Raw genomic sequence first — 26,060 nt, 5'->3', positions numbered from 1 at the left:
CCGAAACGTTGGGACCTGTGACCCAAATCTAAACCCGGTGGGAAACCTGAGAACTATTCCTGCACAGTGATATTTGCTCATATCCACAACTCCATTCCTGTTGCAAGAAAAACCTTGACATTTTTTCCTGAAACTAATTACTACTAAATGAAGCCGTGATTATCACAAAATATTGTCCGCATGAAATACTTCAAGGGTCAGAGGCGGGTAAGGGGCGGCACAGATGCTCATGAGATACACGAGATTTTCATTACAAATATCAATAACGTTAATATTTTAAAATAAAAATTATAAACATATACATATTTATAACTTTTATATTAGGTTTAAGAGTATTTTTCGTAGAGTATTTGTTGCATGTAGTGTTTAATCCTAAAAATGATAGTACCATTTGCCTGTAAGACCCAGGTGCTGCCCCCAGAAAAAAATTTCTGGATCTATCCTTGTCAAGGGTCCCGCGAAAAAAAACATGATTTCAATATCGATTTCCATAAAAATAACTAATAGGCCAACAGAATAAATGGCATCTTCTGCGAGGCATGAGAGATATATCCTGTGATAATATGATGTAGAAGGAAGATAAGCTTTGACTGATGTGAGCAAACAGTTTTACAGAGAGCACTAAGCCACAGTATGGTAGTTTCCTTCATTAAAGAAAACGAAAGGCATTGATTGCGATTCATTATCCACCATTAGTGTATTCATTATAAATAAATATTTTGGTTTTAGAAATCCCAGTTTAGACGAATGTTAATGGTCAATTGTTAACCTCATGTGAAAAAGGCCAGATTGGTGCCCATGCGATTCCACTCCACGTGATGTCACAGGGACCAAGATTCTATACGAGCAGATAGGAGTTTTGTATCGTCTGAGATTACCAATGCATGCATGAGGCACAGAGCTGAGGGAAACCTGTCTTAATAATCAGCCATTACAATTGCCTATGGTTAGAAAGTTTCCTTTGTTAGACAGGGTATTAATAATCCTCATTTAGGCCAATTGCTACCTGCTAGCTAGGTACTCTGCACCACCGCCAAGCTCGACACCAAGCAGCCTGCACCATAGCAGCCCTCATAGTCTTGCTCCATGGTGGCCTTACACAGCGGCAGCTGGAACCAGAATGACGTCACATGGGCTTTTCCCAGCATTCCTACTTATCCGTCGCGTTTTCGGGCGCTTGAAAATTTTCACTTTTCATTTGATCGCAAAAAATAAATATCGTCATTTAAAAATCTAAAAGCGCGAAATATGTATAGAAGGGTTTTTAATCTGACCATTTAGGCAGTAAAAAATGATAGGAAACCACTCTATTGTCTTAGATAATGGCTCGATTTTGATCGGGGCCGACTCTTCACCACACCAAATACATTTATCCAAGTAAGACCCGATTTTTATCGCATATATTCACAGCAATTTATTTAAGAACAAAAATTAAAATATTTAGCTACCAAATGTAACACAAGCTTTAAACTCACTCTCCTGTTGCAATGTTTCTCTTGCTTTGGAGATTAGTTGCAGAGAAAAAAAACCACAGGCTCTTTGGAGTTCCACACAGAATAAAAAAACTACCAAAATCATTCTTTAAGTTACCCAAATGAGAAAGATAACAAAAAATCAATGAAAGTATGGTATTTGTACATGTCTGGTAGTTATACACTGCTGATGTATACCTTATTGAATGCTAACATTGCCTGCTGGATTTATCACCCTAGCAGTGTTCTTAGAAAATATTATACCCAATGATGGATTATTTAGCCAAAAATAAAATATTTATGCAACCAGAACATTTATGTGCGCTATATCAATAAACACATTACAAATTATACAACAAAAGCAAATTCCATAACCACACATAATATCTTTTTCAGTTTTTTTTTATTTTCAGTCGTAAATTTTTCCAACAATGAATCAACAATGGCTGAGCTCTGAGCCGTTCTAGTTCATCATCATTTTACTCACATTAATCATGCGTAAAAAAAATCAAAATTTCACATTCAATTCATTCATATTTCACACACACTCCATAGTCATCTACTGTCTTTCAGTGGCATCAAAGGAATAGACAAGCATGCCTCCAAGTACACATCGTTTATTGTGGTTCAATTCATGATTTCCTCCTTTCAACAGTTCCATCACAACCAAAATCACAATCCAAACTGAACGACTAGAAAAACCAAGTACAGCAAGGATGCAGCAAATAAGGAGATCACATGTGTTACGGCTGTTTTACATGGGGCACGTACTTACACAATATGCTGTGTGTACGAAGGCACAGTCAAAACTGCGACATGTAAAGCGATCAATTGCTAGAACACATGCGAGAATGCGCGGACGTGAGATGGCAAATTAACCCCTGATCTAATTTTGTTTATGCATTCACGCAATTCCCCTCCATTTTAATAATGAATGCAGCTGTAACCTGCACAATTCAGTGCACTGTAAATGGCCTTTAGAGTGAATAGTAGATTATGACAGAGACCTGGAAAATGTTGGTCTCCAGTTAAAAGTACCAACCCAATTCTGACATTAAAACCTATATAAAATTAATGGAAATACATGGAAGTATTATATTAAAAGTCGGATATTTTGGCTGTAAATATGAGATATGACATAGCTTTCCAAAACTCGGCAAATACTTTCTTTCAACTTCACCAAATTTATTACACATAAACCATAATATACAGCCGGGAAGTCAACATTGTCAATGGATGGCAGAACACATTTTCCAGGGCATTGTTGGGAATACACATGAAAATGAAATTTTTTTTTAAGAAACGGCTAACTAAATTTACTTGGATATCAAATCCAATCATATATCTGTTATTATTCAAAATGATAAATCATTTCCAAAATATCACCCATTTTAACCATAGACCCAACTAGCAATGATGATAAATTCAATTTGAGATAAATTGCAATTCCATGAAGGATATGGCATAGTGAGACTAGACTTCGAGCAAGACAACTTAAAAAATACTGTGAAATAGTTTTTTCCCAATTCATTCATAAGGGTTGCTTAATTCCAACTTGCTTGTCCGGGCTTGTATTCTCTTTTGCTGCTAGGCTCTGACAAAATGAATGATGAAAACACGAAAATACATGATCTGGTCCTTCCATACAGCATCATGCCCATAGCCTACCATCATTAATGGGTATCTCATCAATGGTCCTTCTTTAAGACAGAATTAACCATGTAGCATCTACATACAGATAAAAATGAGGTCAAATGACAGTAATGTTGGCATAATTATGAATTATCTTTGAGTAAGCATGACACGGGTGAAAAGGTGGTCTACCAGGGTGATCTCTCACTAGTATTTATGGATGTGGCAGTCAGGGTTAGTGAAAGAATATGCACATACAATTCATGAATAACATTCCTCTTCTGTGTATGGGCATATGTATTATACGGGTGCTATAAATGGGTATCTGTAAATGTAACTGAGGCAGGCGAGACGTATAGGAACGACACCCTTTTAATGAATGATTCATTGGCTTGGAGTGATTCATTCAAACTGATTCTGATTCATTACAAGCGGGTGCATTTCTAGAGAACAGCTCCGATCAATCACTATGTGAATAGTGTCCCCCTCCTTTATGTGTGCGCTTGTGTTTTGTGAGGTAACTACAAAGAGAGAAAGACTTACGGCAAATTGTGCACAATTGTGGTTTCCCTTGTCTGCGAGTACTCATGAGATTTCTGCTGTCTTCAACCCTTTCGAGACGGTGGAGTTTTCGTCTTAGCATAACTCCTGTACTGAGCCCTAAGAGACAGTTATTTCTCCAGGTGCATAGCATTTTTGGAGGGCATTCTTTAACCTTTTCCCTACTGTACAAGTATATATACGTGTGGACGTTTCCTGACCCGGGAGACGACGGGCGTATATATACGTGTGAGATTTTCCCGGCCAGGAAATCGAAAGCCGTATGTATACGTTTTCTAGCTCCCCCCCTTTCAGGATGGTCGTGGGTTTACGACGTCTTTGTCTCGGGACCCAACGCTTCGGGGTTTAGGATTAACGCTCGGAATCCGGGAGCAGGTACCCGGACCCTTCGTCTTTTAGAACCCCTCTCAGCGGTACGGAACAGCGGTCATTCAATTGTTTATACAGTCAATTTTCGAAATAAATATTTGTTCATTTCTCAAGAAATATACACTAAGAATTGAATTATTTGTCTTTTGAGCAGCGTTTACAATTTTTAAACGAAATTCTACGACAAATATTAACTTATATCTCGAGTTATGTATAAACATCAACATGGAAGTTGTTGCTGCGTTAAATGTGTTAATAATGGCCTTAGAAATTCGTTTAAAATTTGACAATGCTCAGATAAAAATGAGGAATTCAATTCAAAGTCTGTAATTTACGTGCAAGCAACAATTATCCAATTGCTAAATACATATAAGATATACATAAGTAATGCCCTCCAAAAATGCTCCGTACCACGAGAAAGAAGTCTCTTGGGGCTCAGTACAGCAGTCATGCTAAGACGAAAATTCCGCCGTCTCGAAAGGGTTAAGAAGGGTCTCGTAGAACCTTTTTCGACCCCTCCACGCTGGGACTTTGCATTATCTCGGACTCCGAGAGTAGCTGTGCTCCCTCCTTTCCTGGTTTACGACCATACCTTTGGCATTGGTTCGCGGTCAACTTGTTTATCGCTTATATGTATTTAGCAAATGGATAATTGTTGCCGGCACGTAAATTACAGCCTTTAAATTGAATTCCTCACTTTTTTCTGAGCATTGTCAAATTTTAATTGAAGTTTTAAGGCCAATATTAACGCATTTAATGCAGCAACGATTTCCTTGTTGATTTATATGCATAACTGGAGATATAAGTTAATATTTATCGAAGAATTTCGTTTAAAAATTGTAAACGCTACTTAAAAGACAAATAATTCAATCCTTAGTTTATTTTTCTTGAGAAATGAACAAATATTTATTTCGACACCTGACTGGATAAAACATTGTATGACCGCTGTCCTTTACCGCAAAGAGGGGTTATAAAAAAGGAGGGGTCCGGGTGCCAGCTCCTGGATTCCGAGGGTAAATCCTAAACCCCGCAGGGTTGGCTCCAGAGACAAAGATGACGTAAACCCGCGACCCTCCTACAAGGGGGAGAGCTAGAAAACGTATATTAAAGGCTTTCGTTTTCCTGGCTAAGAAAATGTCACATGTAAACATACGCCCGTTGTCTCCCGGGTCAGGAAACGTCCACACGTACGTGTACGTGCATAGTAGGGAAAAGGTTAAGAGACTTGGCACACAAATCGCATACACAAGGTTTCTCTCAAATATGCGTACGTTGTGAACTTTAAGGCTGTGACTGTAAGGGAAGGTTTTGGAGCAAACACCGCACGTATGTGGCTTGTCCCCAGTGTGGCTACACATGTGTTTTCAGAGGATGCTTCGAAGAGACCTACGGCAAACGCTGCACGAATGAGATTTTTCTCCCGTATGTGTTTGCGTGTGGCATTCAAGCTCTATTCTAACCTCTATTCAAAGAACTTAAAATACTTACTCTCCCCTGTGTTTAACCTTTTCCCTACTGTACACGTATATATACGTGTGGACGTTTCCTGACCCGGGAGACGACGGGCGTATATATACGTGTGAGAGTTTCCCGGCCAGCAGATCGAAAGTCGTATATATACGTTTTCTAGCTCCCCCCCCTTTTAGGACGGTCGTGGGTTTACGACGTCTTTGTCTAAGGACCCAATGCTTCGGGGTTTAGGAGTAACCCTCGGAATCCGGGAGCAGGTACCCGGACCCTTCGTCTTTTAGAACCCCTCTCAGTGGTACGGGACAGCTGTCATTCAATTGCTTATACAGTCAATTTTCGAAATAAATATTTGTTCATTTCTCAAGAAATATACACTAAGAATTGAATTATTTGTCTTTTGAGCAGCGTTTACAATTTTTAAACGAAATTCTAAGATAAATATTAACCTTTATCTCGAGTTATGTATAAACATCAACATGGAAATTGATGCTGCGTTAAATGCGTTAATAATGGCCTTAGAACTTCGTTTAAAAATTGGCAATGCTCAGATAAAAATGAGGAATTCAATTTAAAGTCTGCAATTAACGTACAAGCAACAATTATCCATGTGCTAAATACATATAAGCATCACATAAGTTGACCGTGAACCAACGCCGCAGGTAGGGTCGTAAACCCAGAAAGGAGGGAGCACAACTAATCTCGGAATCCGAGATAATGCGAAGTCCCCGCGTGGAGGGGTCGAAAATGGTTCAGCAAGACCCTTCTTAACAAATGCCCTCCAAAAATGCTCCGTACCACGAGAAAGAAGAGTCTCTTGGGGCTCAGTACAGCAGTCATGCTAAGACGAAAACTCCGCCGTCTCGAGAGGGTTAAATCTTGAATTGCTGTACTTTTGTGAGAACAATAGGCACCTGTTTACATCCAACTCCTCAATCCATAACCACGAGACACGTGGCAAAGACAATGTCCATCTGAATAATCAGCCTTAAAATGTAAGCAGAATAGGCCCTCACCACTCAGCCTCTATGGCTTATAATAAAGTCCCAAATCAAATGAGTTCGCGTGATTTTTTTCCCGTGTGTATTCGCGCGTGAGTTTTGAGCTGATGGCTCTGGGCGAATGATTTGCAGCAAACGCCACACGCATATGGCCTTTCTCCAGTGTGTACACGCAAGTGTTTGACTAGGTTGCTCTTTCTGGAGAATGACTTGGTGCATTCACTGCATGCATATGGTTTCTCTCCGGTGTGAGTTCGTAGGTGCACGACAAGGCGGTTTTTCTCGTAGAAAGACTGTTTGCATTCACTGCACGAATAGGGCCTCTCTCCATTGTGAATACGCTTGTGAATGGTGAGGTGGCTGCTCATTGTGAAAGACTTTTCGCATTCGCTGCACGAATACGGTTTTTCTCCCGAGTGCGAACGCTTGTGAATGGTGAGGTGGCTGTTTGTCATGAAAGACTTTTTGCATTCACTGCATGGATATGGTCTTTCTCCTGTGTGAGTACGGGTATGTATGATGAGGCGCGCCTTTGTAGGGAAACACTTGGCACACACACCACATAAATGAGCTTTCTCTGCTGCATGCGTCAACATGTGTTGCCGGAGTACAGAACCGTCAAAGAAAATCGTGCTGCACACATTGCACGAGAAGGTTGTCTCACTTGTGCTAGCACGCATTTGATTGTTCAATTTTCTCACACCAGAGGAGCGCTTGCAGGACCTTCTATGAGTACGAGTTTTCCCATCTCCAACGACACTTTCACTCTCCTGTCTCACACTTTCCCTCTCACATATTCCTCCACAGATTTCCATAACCGGCTCATTTCCTTTTTGCCCCCGCACTTTTAAAGTCTTCGAAGTGGATGGCTCACAAAAAATACTGCATTCTTCACTTGATACAAGGGTCCTGAGAGACTCATCTTTCCCCATTGATGATTCTGCTTCAACGTCTGATTTGCTGGTGCCAAAATTAATTTTATAATCTTGTCCATCATTCGGTATTGAGGAAATTGTCCTCTCATCAGCATGAAGAGTGCCACATTTTTCAAAGTCTCTATAAATCACATTCCTTCCTTCCCCCACATGGCATGTTTCACTCTTGGGTTCAATGAGTGGTTCAAAGGCTGAGGAAGCAATGCAGTTATTGCTTTGATCGATCCATACATAACTTTGCGGAAGCAGATATAAAGTTGACTCTTTTTGCAGAGGCACTCTACTAGGATCTGGCAGCACTAGAAAAGAATTTTACATTACGAATTTAACAGTCAATCATGAAATTTATGACTCATCGATCTTATTTTTAAAAGCTCCTGGACAGATAATCTAAACAGTCGGATAGATGCTAAGAAATCCACTTCAACTAATCCCTTAGCTAGTTGCTGCACAAGTACAAATGGTGTCTTTTTTGTATGAAGATTTTCACAGCTTCTTTAATCAATGTTGGTGGTTTCTTTCGGGAAATGTTGCGTAGGTAACAGTATCTGCTCGACGTTTCACTCCTCCTACTGGGAGTGTTTTCGAGAGAATGGGAGGGAAACCGTTCTCGTCTCGATCTTATACAGGGTGTCCCATTTATCTTTACCACCCGAAATAACTTTTTGTCCGGATGCAAATTCAAAAATGTGTCAAGCAAATGTCTATTAGCCGTCAGGAGGACATTAATTAGCAAGATTGCCTTCCTTATAGCTTTGTTATTTACAAAGATATGAACAGAGTTGTATTTTTTAAATAGCACCCTATATTTTTTTATATGGTAATTCATTTCCTCTCCCAAAGACGTATTCACAGTGGACCATTAACATAAACACAGTGTTATGAAAAATGACTGACTCACTAGCACTTACGCGGGTATTGGAACTACTCCACTTGCTTACGTTGGCAGTGAACAAATGAAAACAGTAAAATGCACACCAGTCAATCAGTCAACCATCGTCGGTTGAATTGTCGAATAGGGTGCCATTTAAAGAAGACATACCGCTGTTCATATCTTTGTAAATAACAAAGCTACAAGAAAGGCAATCATGCTGATTAATATCCCACTGACAGTTTATGAACATTTGCTTGACACATTTTTGAATATGCATCTGGACAAAAAGTTAATTCGGGTGGTAAAGATGAATGGGACACCCTGTATATGTTTCGTTAACCCATTGCATCTCCACTGCTAAGTGTTTCGTTCAAGCAGACAATGTTACCTATACAACATTTCCTGAAACCAACCACCAACATTGAAAAATGGTGTCATTAACTCATTACTGGCCGAGTAAAATACATGGACATTGGACATATACCATTTTTTCACTTAATTGGCCTCATAATACGCTAAATAAAGTAAATTGAAAATATTGGTCCTAAAAAAATCCATATGGTAAAAAATAAATGCTGCATTTTCACAACTTTGGCAGAATTAGGTATCAATAGACGATTATGCAACCCGCATTACCATAGATGTACTGCCGTCTAGTAGGAATGTCCCATTTTTGCTGTCAAATATATTCTTACATCATTTTATGCCACGTATTTGACAGATATCGTAACATTTGATAGTTAAAATTCTTAGATATTATGCGTCCAGTGAGATGTAGTAATATTAACCTAAATCTACAATAACATAAATATGCATTGTGGTTTGACAGAAATGAGTCATAGGGAATATTTTCTCAGAAGACCATGTATTTCAGTTTTTAATTGACATTATTACCATTTCAGATTGAATTGCAACAAATAATGACTATTTATGAAACATGAAAGCATTTCGGGTGCATTGGAACTCAAAACTTTGTACATGACTTTACACTTTCAAAACAATAGTCTGCACGATGAAAAGAAGTTATCGAAAAACATGCGATGATTAGAGGGTTCAGGGATAACCTTGAACAATTCCCTAATAACAGTTGCCCCCAAGCGTAACTTTCGACTGAAGTCATTTCCCTTCACCCACCATATGCTTGAACTCTAAATCCATCTGAAGAACATAAGCACCAAAGTTTAAAGCTTAATCTTAGAGGCTTGTTTTTTTAGAACAATTTTGCACTGTGGTGACCAAAGTAAGGTACCTTCTAGATGTATGTTTAGTCAACAATTTACAAATTATGTGACAATATTCCGAATTGTAAAAATTTCTCATTCAAGTCGTCAAATAGAGGTCATAATTTACAAATCTGTCATTTTTGTCCAGACAGGAATTGTCTCAAGTGTAAATTTTCTTTTATTGATCTAAATCTGTTTCGGCTGAATGATTTCCTAACCAAATCTATGCCTTTAACGTCGTCTTTGGACCAATATCTTGTTGTGGAAGTCGGTGATAACCAGATACAATAAAAAATCAGATTTTTTATGATACTTATCATTGATGGACAAAAGCTATGCCTGTCGTGGTCAACAGAATTTTTATTTGATAAATATATAATTTTTCTAACACAAAATCATGAAAAAACTTCAGTTGGAGAGTAGCAACTCAATTTTTTCATTTTTTCCGCACATTCATTTTCTAAAGAATTAGGAGAAGACTTTAATGCAGAATTTAAGTCCTTGATCCTCCACTTACGGTGCGGTCCGTTTCTATTAGCATTATCCGCGGTGCGGATTCATGGGTAGATAATGCTAGAAATTACTTCATTTTCTCATTTCATCAGTTTGCAGACATCACTATAAAAAGCTAAGAACAGCAGCAATTACTTCCTATCAGGTCGTGTACAAATAATCTTCCGTGACGATTCAGTATTTTTACTTTTCACTGACGATTTTCCCATTTCCAATAGCAATCCTTACAAGTTAATCTACATTTGCAATTTCAAATTTATCTGAGATGAATTATCAAAAACTTCAGAAAACATTCAAATTTCAAAGCAATACACAAAAGCCAGAATATCATCGTCATCGAAGCATTAAGTTAACTATCATACGTTACCTATATCCTAAATTATACACCTATCATTTCTGCCCTCACTTAGGGTGGAGCCGCAAAATGCTTAGCACATTCAGCATGGAGCACTTCAATTGACATGGTCCCGTCCAAGCCAAGATACGGAGCACATCAATAGGGTGGTTTCCTTTTATTTTTTTATTGTCTAAATCGAAAGATTACTACTCCTGGAGTAGGCATTTAAAGCTTTTAGATTTTTAGACGACGATATCTATTTTTCGCGATTAAATGAAAAGTGAAAATTTTCAAGTGCACGAAAAGACGATGGCTAAGTATGAATGCTGGGAAAACACCGAGTGTCGTCATTCTGGTTCCCGCTTCCATCATGTGAGGTGACCTTGGGGCGAGGATATTGTGTGCCGCTTCGATGCTGGCTGTTACCAGATAGCGATGCTGGCTGCTACCAGGTAGCAGAGTACCCTGCTAGCAGGTAGGGCTTGGCTTAATGAAGGATTATTAACACCCTATAAAACGAAGAAAACTTTCCGACCATAGGCAGTTTCAATAGGTGATTATTAAGACATGTTTCCCTGAGCTCTGTGCCTCATGCATGCATTGGTAATCTCAGACGATGTAAAACTCCTATCTACTCGTATAGAAACTAGGTCCCTGTGATGTCACGTTGAGTGGAATCGCATGGGCGCCCACCTGGCCTTTTTCCAATGCAGTTAAAACTGACCATCGTCATTTGTCTAAACTGGGGTTTCTAAAACCAAATAATTTCTACAATATCAATACACTAATGGTGGGTAACGAATCACAACCAAAGCCTTTCGTTTTCTTTGATGAAGGAAGCTACCATATTGACATACTCTGCCAGTCGGTCCACGAGCCCTCTTCTCTGCCGCCGTACGTCACTAATATCCACTTCCGACTTTTCCGATCATGTGTATGGCCTTCAGTAAGCTTCCCTCTGTCGAATCGAATGCACCATTTGAAAATACAGAAGATTCTGGTTAATTGGGACATATCGGGACTTGTGCACTTTGCCCCAATTAAGCGGCTGCCATAATTAGGCGAATTATCCTGTATATGGGCATAAACAAATGTTGAAATGATAGAAAGAAGACTAAAGAATGTTTATAATGCAACATAAGTTTATAAAACTATAAATTTGATTAATACCAGCGAGTTTAGTTAATTTATTATGATTTTTAAGAATTATAACATTTTTGTAAAAAAAATATTTTTCACAGCTTCGGGCGACGCTGAATGAATGTCGTTTACTAGGTCATATTAAAGAAAAGTCCTATCCTCTTGCGGATAGAATAACAACAAGAGCTTTCAAAACAGGGCAAAATAGGAGCATTTGTGGAAAATAAGAGTAAATCAAAGGAGGAAAATATAAAAAAATAGTATTCTGAAAACAAAAAAAATTAATTTCTTGCGAGTATAGAGTCTATGTTGCCGACTCTTGGCCCAATAAAGCGACATGCAGTGCCAATTAAGCGGAGAATACTCTGGGATATTCCTCTATTGGGTTCTGTTCTACAAGATATGCCCCAATTAAGCGGCTGCCCCAAGTAACCGGTGGACCCATTAAACGGAATATACTGTAGCACTATTTGAACGGAAGTGATGGCGCGGACACCTCTCTATTTTTCATCCTTTTTTTTCTCTCCACCTCAATATATGCCATTATTTTTTATCGATATTTATAAATGAGATACTTATCATAATGTAGCTAATATGCGCCATTTCATCTTTTTCATTGTTTTAATTTTTTTCACGCAAAATTATGTTAAATATACGAGGGTGGTTTGAAAAGTTCTCGGAATCACCACGAGTTTTCAGTGCTAGTGCAACGAGCTTTTCACGTAATAACAATAATAATAATAATAATGATTTATTCATCGTTAAACACAATACAATGCAATAGTCTTCGTCAAAGTCAATGAAATACTAGAGCTAAATAATACAATTCTGAGTACTGCATTCAAGAAATTCATTCATAGAGCAGAAAGCTTGGCTACATATCCATAGGTGGAAACAACGCTTAAACTTGGGTAATTAACAGTCTCTGGCCTCTCGGGGTAGGTGGTTGAAAAGGCATAGCTTTACATGGTCAAAAGACTTGCTTGTTGTTGACAGCCTACATTGAGGCTGAATGAGATTATTTTTTAGCCTAGTGTTATGATGGTGAACGTCACTAACAGTTTCATGTCTGTCCAGGTTCATTTTTACATTTATAAGACATTTAAATATATTTTGACCATACAATGTCATTATGCCTAGCTCCTTGAATAGATATTCATAGGTCTGTTCGCTGTAAACACATACCATGTCAATGCTCGTGGAATAGAACTGTGTCGGTGGCGTGACTTTTTTGTTGTTCCCGCATAGTGATTTGCGAAGATGGAAAAAATAGAGATTCGTGCAGTGATTAAGTACTTCGTAAAGGAAGGTATGAAAGCAACGGATATTCATGCCGATTCCCATAACACACTAGGGGACTCTGCTCCTTCATAGTCAACTGTTGCCAAGAGGACAAAAGAATTTAAATTTGGTCGGGGGAACTTAGATGATGGTCCGCGCAAAGGTCGGCCAAGAAGTGTCACTACTCCAGTAATCATTGCAAAAGTGCACAAAATGGTAATGGAGCATCGCCGATTGAAAGTGGGTGAAATTGCTCTCGCTTGCCAAATGTCATCTGAAAAGGTATATTATATTTTAACGGAAAAATTAGAAATGAAAAAATTAACTGCAAGATGAGTGCCTCAACTCTTGACGCTGGATCAAAAACGCATGAGAATGGACATATCGGAACAATGTTTGACCCGTTTTAGGAAAACGAACTCGTTTTTTGTACCGGTTTGTGACCAAAGATGAAACTTGGGTCCATTACTATTCCCCAGAGACAAAAACACAGCCAAAGCTGTGGAAACACGATGATTATCCATCACCAAAGAAAGGAAAAACTATTCTTTCGACTGGAAAGGTCATAACATCAGTGTTCTGGGATGCGAAGGGGATTCTGTTTATAGATTGTCTCCCCACTAGGCAAACAATTACTCGAGGATGCTGAAAACCTCTTGGACTAATTGCAACAAAATGTACGGGAAATAAGACCAGGTTTAGCAAGGAAGAAAGTCATCTTTCATCAATACAATGCGCGCCTGCACATACGTGCTGTCGCCATTGCAAAATAACATGAACTATGGTATTAATTGTTGCCACTTCCGCTTTATTCACCTGATGTGCCTCCGTCAGACTTCCATCTCTTCCCAAAACTGAAATTTTTTGATGGTGAACCTGGTGGATAAAATGATTTACTTCAAATGAAGAACTGATAGCCGGAGTTGACAACTGTTTTGTAGGCCTAGAGAAATCTCATTTTCTAGATAGGATCAAGGTACTGGAATATCGTTGGACCAGATGTAGTAATCTACAAGGAGACTATATTGAAAAATAAAGTAAGTTTTAGTAATGTAAGAACATTTTTTCTATTCCATTCTGAGAACTTTTCAAACCACCCTCGTACATTTTTTAGACCACATATTTGCACTATATATTAGATGTTTTTAGAACTTTGTCTAATTATTGCTCATTTTATTTTTAAAATATAAAGAACTATAAAGAGGGACATCTCTTCATTCTTTGAGCTCCATAAGTATAAATTTTATATTGCTGCCTATGTTAACATATTAGGATATTTCATTTTCCTAAAAAAACTTCTTTCAGGGAAAGAAAAAATATTCCGTAGCACCTGGCAAGGGTGACAGTAAATTTTCACTCTAACTTTGTTTAAATATTACATTTTTTATTTTAACTAGTCGTTTGCCTTCATGTTTATAGTGATGTATGGAAAAGTGGCAGAAAAGTTCATAAATTTAGAAGTTGGTGTTGCATCATAAGAATTACATTTAATGAAGATTTATTACGCATGTCTGTTTGCGAAAAATTTGCAAACGTAAGTGTTATATTTACAATGATCTCAGTGTATCTGACTGTCGATTTCGTAAATTATTCAGTAGCAATAATCTCTGCCCATTTTGGTCTATCTACCTGCATGTAGAATCCAGAAACCCTCCTGAGAGATACATGGTATAGATTACCTATGTCAGGCATTCACTAACCGTTGAACATTATATAATTGTACCACTGCATTGTTGATATGCATAGCTAACTATCATGGAAATGTAGCCGTAATTTCCTCCGATTTAATATTAGAAGTATAAATCTTTTCAGGATTTTTTAAATTTCATGGATTTTTAGCAAACAAAATTCGTGCGTAGGTTCGTTTACAAATTTCTTATGCTTCCTCTCGTCTGTGATTTGAATTCTTCACTTTTTTTAAAGATATCCAGCATCTGTCATCAGATCAGAGTTTAAAACATTTACCGGCCGATTAAATAAATACTTGAAAATACACAATTTTTTCTCTTCATTTTACGGAACAACATGCTAAATAAGGTAAATTGAAAATATGGGCCTTCGAAAAAATTTGCTTATGATAAAAAATAAATGTTGCGTTTTTGCAACATTGGCCGAATCCGGCATCTATAGGCAGTCGTGCAACCCGCATTACAATATATTGTCGTCTCATAGGAATTTGCCGTTTTTACTGTCAGATATAATCCTATGCCTTTTTATGCCACGCATATGACAAATATCGTCATATTGGATAAATAAAATCCTTAGATATTATGTTTCCAATAAATTGTTGCATTTTTTTACCTAAATCCACTATAAAATAGACACGCTTTATGGTTTGAAAGAAATAAGTCAAAGCGAAAATTTTCTCAGAAGAGCATGAATTTCATATTTTTTCATTGACATTAATTTTATCATTGCAGATTGAATTACAACAATTAATGACTATTTATGAAATACTCGAGCATTTTGGGTGCAATGGAACACTAAATTTTGTACATTCAGATATGGTTTGGCTTTTACACTCTCGTTTCAGCAACTACTTCTGGTCTGAACTCTAAAGCCAAATCCATCCTTTCATGCTTCACGAATCCGCGATAAATTATATCGCCGACCTTTTTCAATATTTATGGACGTGAATCGCATAGAGATACTTCATCTACTGACTGATTCACTTCACTTTTTAGATGCGTCCCTGCTAGATACGATTTGAAGTATACCAGAGAAATTTACTTCCGTTGCATAACCTGTACAATTTCCTGGTGTTAGTGCAAACGCTGTCCAGTAAGTTGATAAACCAGGACCTTTTTTCCTCCGAATTCTAGTGTGGTAATTTGCATTTGCATTATCAAGTAGTTCCACACCTCCCATGTATTTACTATACTCCCCAATAACACGAGGCTGTGGAATAGTATTTTCTTTTTCCTGCTGAAACTTTCCCTGTGCCCAATCGAAGAGCAGAACTTGTATTGCTGTCTACAGGGACAATCTAGTTATCATTCCATCGAACAATACTAAGACCTTTAGCTTTATCAAATGTTTATTTTCATGTTCCTCTCGGCTTTATGCTGATGGTTTTACTAAATTTTATCAGGCACTCCTCCATTATATCTTAACGGATGCCTCCAGTGACAAAAAAATCATTTTTCTTTCAAAAAAATAAATAATCTGGAAGATGAAAATAAGTTATCAAGAAACATGCGATGATTTGATGATTCACAGATAACCTTGAGGAATTCCAGAATAACACTTGCTTCCAAGCCTAACTTTCGAGCAAAGTAATTTCCTATTGCCAGGTTGAACCCTAAAACCATCTGAATAACATTAGCACCAAAGTTAAAAGCGAAATCTAAAAGGCTTGCTTTAAAGAACATTTATGCACTGTAGTGACCAATGTAAGGTACCATTTGCTCATCATTTGAAAAATGATACACAAATATTCCGAATTCTAATAATTATTCATTCAAGTCGTCAAATTGAGGTCATAATTTACAAATATGTCCAGACATGGATTGACAATTTTTGTCCAGACAGGAATTGTTTGAAAAGTGTAGATTATTTTTTATTTATCTAAATATGTTATGGTTCAACCATTTCCGAATCAAATCTATGCCTTATCGTCTTCTTTCACCCAATATCTTGTTGTGGAAGTCGGTGATATCGCTGAATCATGAAGTAAGGATGGACTAATTCGGAATGAATGTACAAAGTTTTGTGTTCCATTGCACCTGAAATTATTTCATGCATTCGATAAATAGTCATTATTAGTTGTAATTTAATCTGCTGTGAAAAAATGTCAATTAAAAACTGGAAAATATGTTATCTTCTGTAAATATTCACTTTGACTCATTTATTTCAAACCATAATGCATCTCAATTTATATTGGATTTAGGTAAAATAATGCAGCTTCTCATTGGAAATATAATATCTAAGAATTTTAATTATCAAATATGAGGATATCTGTCACATACGCGGCATAAAAAGGCGTAGGATTATATCTGACGGTAAAAATGGCATATTCCTACGAGACGGAAATTTGTGTTAATGCGGGTTGCATAACTGCCTATAGATATCGGATCCTGCCAACGCACAGTGGGCGGAATCCAGGATCTAGGCGGAAAAAAGTCCAAAAACCGACTTTACAGTTGGGACAATTTTTGCCGTTAGCCTTATCCTGGGATAGTTGGAGCACCCTTTTTCACCATTGAGGTCACTACCCTCGGGAAAATAGCGCCGCTATGGCTATTTAAAGGCACCCTTTCTACGGAGACCAATTTCCGACCAGGCTCAGTTGTGTTTTGACAGTGAAGTGAAGAGCTTGCAGTAAGGTGACCAGTGCAAAAGGCATATATGTAGAATTTGGATTACTATTTTAAAGGTATGTTCCACCGTTTTTCATGATATTTAGTGTTACATTTGCCATTTCAAATTTTGTACTGTTTTTTGAAATAAACATTGCAAAAATACTTGATTTTTTGTGATACCAAATGTTTGGTTTGACTTATAAAAAAATGTTCTAGGGATGTCAAGCTAATTTAAGTAATAATGTCTAGAGAATGTATTTAAAAATGAGACCATAAAAGGATTTGGTGCGGAAAAGTGCGGAAATGTAGTTTTTGTGTTTTTTTCTGGCGACATGGAGAGCATTGTCGTGACGCACGGAGAGCTATGTAGCCTACTTCACGACAAAATCGAGACAAAAGACTCATTACCAGATTATTTAATGAAAAAATTTGAGTTGAGTCACAGTAAAATTGATGCTAAGAAGTGTAACAGTGTAGCTATTAGGAATTTTTTAAACAATTACGCCAGGCGTTTAAAAAAAGTGGCGTTTAAAAAAATATAATACGTGGCTTCAAAACCCATTGCTCCTGCCCAAAAAAGAGACAGAAAAACGTCTCAGAATTAACTTTAGTGCCGAAGCTAAGTCATCAACTTCCAAGGGAAGACCCAGAAAAGTGTTCAAACATTGCACGGATAGAGCGAAACGGACGAGAGTGCAGCCGTTGATTAAGTCGCGCACAGAGGATGAAATCGTGTTCGCGGCCCAGTATTCTCTCCTTTCTTCTGGGAAACGAGACGCTGCAGCTATGGTGAGAGCAGTTACCCAAACTACTTAGTAGGGCTAATAAACTAAAGAAAGCCTACAATTCGCCCCCATAACACACAATACCTGGAGAGGAGGCGCTAGCGCTTCTGATTGAAACTGGACTGACAAAGGCGCAGTACACGAGAATCAGGACAGGATCGAATGACAGATTAAGCAACATTTACCCGTCTTATGATGTGTTAAAATAGTCAAAATTGCAGTGCTATCCTCCTAAGGAAGCTTTAAAAGTACCAGAAAGGTGTGCAGAAATAAATTACTAGCTCTTTTGGACCACACAATCGAACGCATTGCACTAGTGCAAAAGGATGTTCTCATGCAGTGCACTATTAAGAGAGAACTGCATTTAATGTTGATATGGGGGTGTGACGCTAGCAGTGGTCAAAGCGTATATAAACAGCGCTATGAAACTTAACGAGGGTGCTCAGAATGATTCATCTATGTTTGTCATCTCTCTCGTACCTCTAGAATTATATGAAATGCAGGGACTAGTGGGGAATTGAACGATACTGTGGAAAAATCCACAACCGTCGTCCACTGAATTCTGCCGGCCAATAAAAGTAATACATGATGCTTCCATAATAGAATCAGCCATTCTTCCTATTGGACAGTCGTCAGATGAGGCACAGGAGGCAAGAGAAAAGGATTTTTAAAAATTAGGAGTAGGCATGCTATGAAGATTTCTCGTTCCGCAAATATTGAGGATGCCTTCATTAGGTTGCTAATTTATTCAGATCCTCTCATTTCATCCAAACGTCAACAAAGTATAAAGAAAAGTAATGGTATTTCTGCTGAAGTTTTGTAATTATTAAAAGAGCCATGTGAAACCAGGAGATAGTGAGGTAGATTATAGCAGTGAAATCGAAACGTCAGACAGTGACTAATAATATGATAACGTTATTGTGAATATTATCATTCTACCGCAGGGAAAATTACATGCATTCAAAATTTTGACTCTTATATTAATATTAATTAAACTTTTAGCCACCTTTACCATTTGTATCAACTATTATTTTGCTCTTCTTCGCTTGTACTGAGTGAATTAATGAAATAGATATTTTATTTTATTTGAATGTTTGTAGCCTTGCTCTGCTCATATTTGTTTTTGTTTTGTCTTGAGGAATGATTTGAATACCTGATCGTATACAATAAAATCATTTATATCTCTTTTCTATATTTTACTTCTGCCTCAGTCAAAATCAACAAAATTTGTGCGGAATCGAATTCGTGGAGGCGGGTGATCACGGTAAGTTTCTTTGTTAGCCGCACGTACGCTGTCGCATGTACTGCCATTAACCGCCTCCCCCGCAAACAAAAGTGCCATTATTTTCTACGATTTGGAAGATATAATTTTGGAGACAATCACAATTCCTGGGCAAGTAAAAGGAAGCACCGTTATCGGATGTGCATGCAAGGTTGCCATTGTCAAACCGCTGGTTTAGGACTAGACCCTAACTACCGTTAAATGGTATTGAATGGCTAAAATTGAGTTTAAAGCGAATTTATACTTAAAAATATCATTGGCTAATAATTTTCACTAATAAATTAACAAAAATATGGAGATAGTTCATATTTTTCCCAAATTTAGAAAAAAATATTTTTTTCCGCCTAGATTGGGTATTCCGCCCACTGTGCAACGTTGCGAAAACGCAACATTATTTTCCGGATCTGATTTTCGCTTAATGTTGACTCCCTGACGTAATATACGCTTTAACATCTATTAATTGAAAGTTTGACGACCATATGGACGAATAAAAAACTTAATAAAGGGAATAGTTATTCTTAGGAAAAATTATTTATCTTGCTTAACAGGTGACTTGAAAATTGACACATTTTGAGTATTTCTATATACATCAAAATAATTATGAAATGTAATTGTAATCTCACTAAAAATCAGTTTAAACCTACTTTTATCGAAAAAAGCGAATTCAATATGAATAAAATTCAATTGAAACTTTTTTTTTGCGTTTCCCAATGTTTCGTTTCCGCAACTTTGGCCGTAAATAGGTCTAAGAAAATCCACATTTATCCTTTATTAAGATTCCATTTCGGTTAAGGAACATGGAATTAATTTTTTATCCACGTTGGAACTAACCACCTTCTCAAAAAAATGACAAGTGTTTAAAAAAGTGAATCCAACTTATAGCACCAATTATAATTCTCATACTCGCCTGCAGAAAGGGCATTAAGACTTTTGGCTGGGCTATACGATATGGCCTCTCAAGAGTGGAGTCAGTATAGGCCATAATTTTGGGTCAGGCCATAAGAAACTTATGGCCAGCCATACATATGGCCCCATTTACCAGAATAGCCCAGCTGGTTGTCAAGACAGGCGGCAAACTTCTTTGAAGCGGATGAAAGATCTGAGGTTCTTCTTTGAAGAGGGGTTTCGAAACTTTTGTTAGTTTGAAGGAGTGCTAAGTGCCGAAACAAACAAGTTAACTATGGGGAAATATAAAGAAAATACTAAATGTAAAAGAATTTTGAGAAAACAAATGATTTTGGTTTATTTTATGGTAAAAAACAGCCCTCGCAGCTTTACCGTGAACTTCGTACTTATACTAAAATATAGTCAACACGCTCATTATTTCAAGACTGGCAATATTGAAATATGGAGCACTTCAATTGACGTGGTGCCAATTTTCGGAAAAATAATTTAAAATTTTGCTCAAATCATGAATTAATGCGTATAAGAAACAGTGCTTAACACAAATTAACCCCTTCCATTTGATTAATTTTCCGAATATAGTGCTCCTATTCTCTGTATATTTTTTCTGTGGTTCTCTTTTAAATGGAAGGTAATGGAATGATATTTTGTAATTTGTAATCAACGTAGATCCATGAAATAAAATGTGATTATTAAACATGGAGAACACAACTGGGTAAATAAAAAGTCCAATGGCTGTAACAGGAGACCTCGTCGCAGGTATAAACAAAACACTGTGTTGGTATGCAGCATAGCAACACAGTGTTTTATTTATACCTGTGATGAGGTCCTATGTTACGGCCATTGGAGATTTTATTTCCCCAGTTGAGATTGAGGCCGTAGAGCCCACCTTTTTATCTATGGAGAACACAGCTATCGCTATTTCAATCCTTCCAATGCATCATGATTAGAGTTACGTGAAAATCACACTTTCATTTTTATGCAATCGCACTTTCAGTATAGCATTTTGTAGCATCTATTTTTTTATTTTCATAATGAGGTAGATGACGATAAAATGTAGTGAAACACAGTTATATGACGAAATACTGAATATGTTAAATAATTATGTTGTAGAACAAAAATAAATTAAGGAATAAGACATAGTGGCGGAGGTATAGCTTGCCCGCACCCACTTGTAGTTCGCGGCCATGTAGAGTCCCAGCCAACTAGTAGCTGGCCAGTCACTCACATGCTTTAAGCGGTGAGTGTCGGCAGAGCATTTAAATTGCGCTCGGCACAAAATCTACAAATTTTGATGTCGAAAAGTCAAATTTGCGTAAAAATATCATAAAAGCCCAGTCATCACATCTATGTCACGTTTACAGTGAGTCCTAGTTCTACGTCGCCCCGTTTAACGTCATTTCGCGATAACGCCATGAAAATTTTGAGACCGTCATTCGTTCAAGTATTTTAAATTTTGCGCGAGAAAAAACATGAAGCAGCGGGCATTGCAGGTTGTTCGTTTTGCGGGCGGTAATACAGTCAGTCTAAACGAAGTGTAAATCGGTGTGTTTATTGTTAATTGCGATTATGGTTTTAGAAAATTTTCTGCAAAATGAGTTCTTAGGTAGGTGCGCAAGGTTTTACTTGACATAATGGCTTTCAGGAACCTAAAAAGTGATTTCGAGGAATTTTTCCGTGTAGAATTCGGAGTTTTTGTCGTCACTTTTTTTGCCGTGTTCACAATAATTTTGGTTCCTGTAACTGCGACGATGTTTCAGCGATGATGATGCCCAGGCGACGCTCGCCCGGGCGACCACCATAGCAAAGCCGAAAAGCAAATGCGGGAAGATACAAAAATGGAGAGGGATTTACGTCACTGCTGCTATTGTCGTCGATGTAGACAGGAACTCGTATTTCTGCCATAGTTTGGCATTCCCATCGTAAAAAATTCCCCAGATATGATACGCTAAAATTTTTTCGCGTAGGAATTGTGAGGTCTAGGAGCCGATATTCACTTTTAACATTGTTTCTTATGGGATATTCTGTTTCGATTAACGTCATTTCGTTTATCGTCACATTTTTCAGGAACGGTAAGTGACGTTAAACGAGGACTCACTGCATTTGCGCACATCGCTTCTAAAATCATTTATCGCATTTGCGATTTTCACGCATCCCTAATCATGATTCATGAAATATGTATTATTTATGTTTACTATGTATGTACATTTATAAGCTTTCAAAATAAATATATTGTTCCTCGAAATAGTTCTAACATTATGAAAATCCAATGACGAGATACACACGTCATTGCCTGGTTTGGTGTTGAAAGTTCTTGATGAGCTAGAATCGTCATTACAGCGCAAAGGGTTAGTAATTACCTCGAAATAAAAAAATAGTGTTTTTCGTAATCCTCTCTGGTGAGTTGGGGATTGTAACACAAGGGATGAGTTAAGCACTTACAAAATCCACATTGTGCACTGGCCCTTCCCATACGTGTTCGGTGATAGTCTATTCTTGTCTACAAATAGCCAAAATACCTAATTTAAACAGGGAAGACAACTCTTCGTAATCCAAAGCCTGGAAAAAATCTCATAATGAATGCTGTATGCATTTCACTTGATTTCGATGAACCTTGATAAAAGATGTGTACTTGGAGCAGGGTTCCCACTCTACTTGAATAATGAAATTCACGGCTTTTTCCAGGTTTTCACGGTTATTTTTCAGATTTTTCACGGTTTTTTCAGGTTTTCACGGTCTCAATTTCGCTAAATTCACGGTCCGTTAATAAGCCAACAATAAGAAAATCACTGGCCGTATATCAACAGAAAATTAACGTACGCGACAAACGCCGTGAATGCTAACGCCGCAATGAAAAGTGATATCTGTTATGACGTGATCTATCGTTTGCAAAATTCAGGGCCGACTAAAGGACCAGCCCAACCGCGCTCTTGCCTGGACGCCGAATACCCTTCGGACCTTCTTCCGTCCGGACACCAGAGGGCCTTTTTTAATTCCTCGCCGAGAGATTGTTTTTTGCGCACGTTGTTATTACTGCACAGTGGCCGAATTTCCCCCACCCCTATCTTTCTTATTTAACGGAAAATATTTTATTTAAATTGTTTATAGAATATAATAAATTGATTCTTTCTTATTTAACGGAAAATATTTTATGAAAATTGTTTATAGAACATAATAAATCGAAAAACAATTTCATACACCGTATTAGCTCAAATCTAAGACGAACACGATTCTAAGACTACCCTCCTTTTTTGGAACTCCACTAGGGGAATTTTTTTTTTCCTAATAACGAAACGATAATAAAATGAATGCGGAAAAACGATCAATGCTTTATTTTTTTGCTAGGTTGCCTATGTCCCAGGAAACGCAGGATTTTGGCGAGTAATTAAGATATTCATTAAAGGTTTCAATCAATATTTTAGATGATAACAGGAATAGTAGTACTTTATCAAGACACAAAGGTCATATTGTTGATTCGACCCATATCTCTTTCAAAATTCTGAAGGAAAACGCCACCTCACTAAAAAAAAGTTTGCTCTCCACTCGGCATTTACACTGCTATTATGGATTTCAGTCTGAGATAAAAATTCATATCCATCAAACACCATTTCCAGTACATGTATTCACGAAAGCAATGTGCATGTTGTGCCTAAAACAACCGCATTCGCCGGCGCAGTGACTGGTTGTGAGATAGATGACGAAGGCCAAAAATAGTCTATTACTTGAATTGTTCCTGTCTAATGAATACATTTTTAATATAATTCAGGTAGTGTTGTGTTACTTTCCCACGGCACTGAGCTTCTCCCAATGGTAGTTCCATCCCTTGGGAAGATTCCAACTATGTGCTTGTCGTTATTAGCCATAAATGACACATTGTATTTATTTCGTCTCATTTTCGTCAAACGATGGATGCGGGAAAATTATGCGTCGGAACCGCAATTATCAAACGATCAATGCGAGAAACGATACTTCGGGGAACGATAGATGCGGGAAAAAATTACATTCTCTATAAGGAACTTTATTTGGGACCAGAAACGGCGAACGATCAATGCGGGAACGATAGATCGAGGTTCCACCGTATAACTTTTCTTTTGAAAGCGGCAGTGTAATGACTTCTTTCCTCTGCTATCGTAATACTCTGAAACCAAAACTGAATCGATTTCTTTAATCAGAGGCAAATCATGTTCCCTTCATACTTTTGCTCTGGAAAAAATGGAACGACTTTTGTAGCAGTTTATATCGCGACGGCATTGAGGCTTTAACGTTACAATCCTAGGCGGATCTAGGGAGGGGCACGGGGGCACATTCCCCCCAGACACTTAAAAAATATGCATTATTCTGAATACGGTCACATTATCATTGCGCTCGTTTTGTATCATGAGGTATCCTTGTGCCCCCCCCCCCCCAGGAACAAAATCCTGGATACGGCTTTGCTTGTGCTCCCCCACTCCCCAGAAAGAAATCCTGGATCCGCCTCTGGTTAAAATTTAGGTAAATTGTAATCAATCACACAAACATTTTGTAAGTTGATCAAGCTCTAACTTGAATGGAGCCGAACCCAGGGTAAAGCAGGCGATCTCGCGGACACGGCAGAAGTGCACCCGGCGATTGATTGGCACGCACGCTTTACCTTCTGCCTAAAATGGCAATAGTTTTTCACTTTTACTGCTTTTACTGTTAACATTTTACTGTGCCGTTAATAAAATTATCCTGCAGATCAGATTCATGGGTGTGGTGTACTTAGTGTTATATTTTGAGATATATAGTTAGAAATTCTTCTATTAGTGTTAAGAAACTGTGGCAGTTTTGCCTTCCCAAATATTTTCATGACACTACTTCCTTCATTTTTGCAATCTAATTTACTGATCTAGTAAATCACAATCAAAATAGTATATGAAATGATAATATGGATAGCAATCAGCGTTACCAATGATCTTCGCAGATGAGGCAGTATTTATTCGATTATTCAAAGTGATTTATTACATCCATTGATTGAGTCTTTTCGATCTTGATTCCTTTTGAGTCTTTTCGATCATGATTCCTTTGAGTCTTTTCGATCTTGATTCCTTTGAGTCTTTTCAATCATGACTCCTTTGAGTCTTTTCGATCTTGATTCATTTGAGTCTTTTCGATCATAATGATTGAATCAATTGATTGAATCATTTATGTGACTCGAGTCAAAATGATTGAATCACCAAAATGATCGACTTTGCCCATCACTAATGTCCACAGCGAATAGCAGGTTGTCAAGGTTAGCGGTCTTCCAATCAGAGGATTGAGGGTGTTGAATATACGTTCAAATTTTTCGACACAAATGCCATCTAGATTTAGTTTCGAAAGCGGTCGCTGCAGCCAGTGGGAAGCCTAATTGGATGGAAGGGGGACTTAGGAGTGACCGAGGGAGGGGAAACCAAGCCAGTCGAGGAAAGTAAACAAGCTGATGAGAAGTGGTGTCATATTTCAGGAGGGGGGGAGAGAAAAGGCCTGCCCTGGGGAAAGATGTTTTTTTTTCTTCAGGCAACATTCGTTCCCACGCTTTTCTGACCCATGCGACGATGCTCGCCACAATGAATAGAAGTGCGCTGGCTACGAACGAAGTTGAAAATTTCTGGGAAGGTATTATTATCAAGATTGAGAGATTTTTAAGGTTTAAGGACGAAATTCACGGCTTTTTCCATGTTTTTTCACGGTAGACGAAATTCACGGCTAATTCACGGTTTTAAGGTTTTCAAGGTTGAGTGGGAACCCTGTTGGAGGCATGTTTGTCTATTCCTTTTATAAATTCACACTGAAAGACAGTATGTAGACGACTATGCAATGTATGTGAAATATGAATTAATTAAATGTGAAATTTTGATTTTTTAATGCTATGTATGTTTCAATTTTTTAAAGTTTTCAAAATAATTATATTGTCCCTCTAAGTATTGCTAAAATTATGAAAATCCAATGACGATATACACTCGTCGAAAGTTCATGACGAGCTA

General features: G+C 37.7%; 1 protein-coding gene across 2 annotated transcripts in view; it reads right to left on the bottom strand.

The window, feature by feature from the left end:
* The window catches only part of LOC124172319 (zinc finger protein 33B-like), a 72,893-nt gene that overhangs the window by 19,827 nt on the left and 27,006 nt on the right, over window positions 1-26,060 (bottom strand). Inside the window, exon 7 of one of the 2 annotated variants that reach the window (XM_046551762.1) lies at window positions 6,354-7,736. The exons of the other annotated variant lie outside the window; for it this stretch is intronic. Coding sequence (XP_046407718.1) covers window positions 6,553-7,736 — 1,184 coding nt within the window. The 3' untranslated portion in view covers window positions 6,354-6,552. Of the gene's footprint in view, window positions 1-6,353; window positions 7,737-26,060 lie in introns of those variants that run through there. 2 annotated transcript variants of the gene reach the window in all.

This window comes from Ischnura elegans (genome assembly GCF_921293095.1).
Source record: "Ischnura elegans chromosome 13 unlocalized genomic scaffold, ioIscEleg1.1 SUPER_13_unloc_1, whole genome shotgun sequence".
NCBI classification, from domain to species: domain Eukaryota; kingdom Metazoa; phylum Arthropoda; class Insecta; order Odonata; family Coenagrionidae; genus Ischnura; species Ischnura elegans.
Note: the sequence above shows the minus strand (reverse complement) of the source record. Positions and strands in the feature narration are given on the sequence as shown.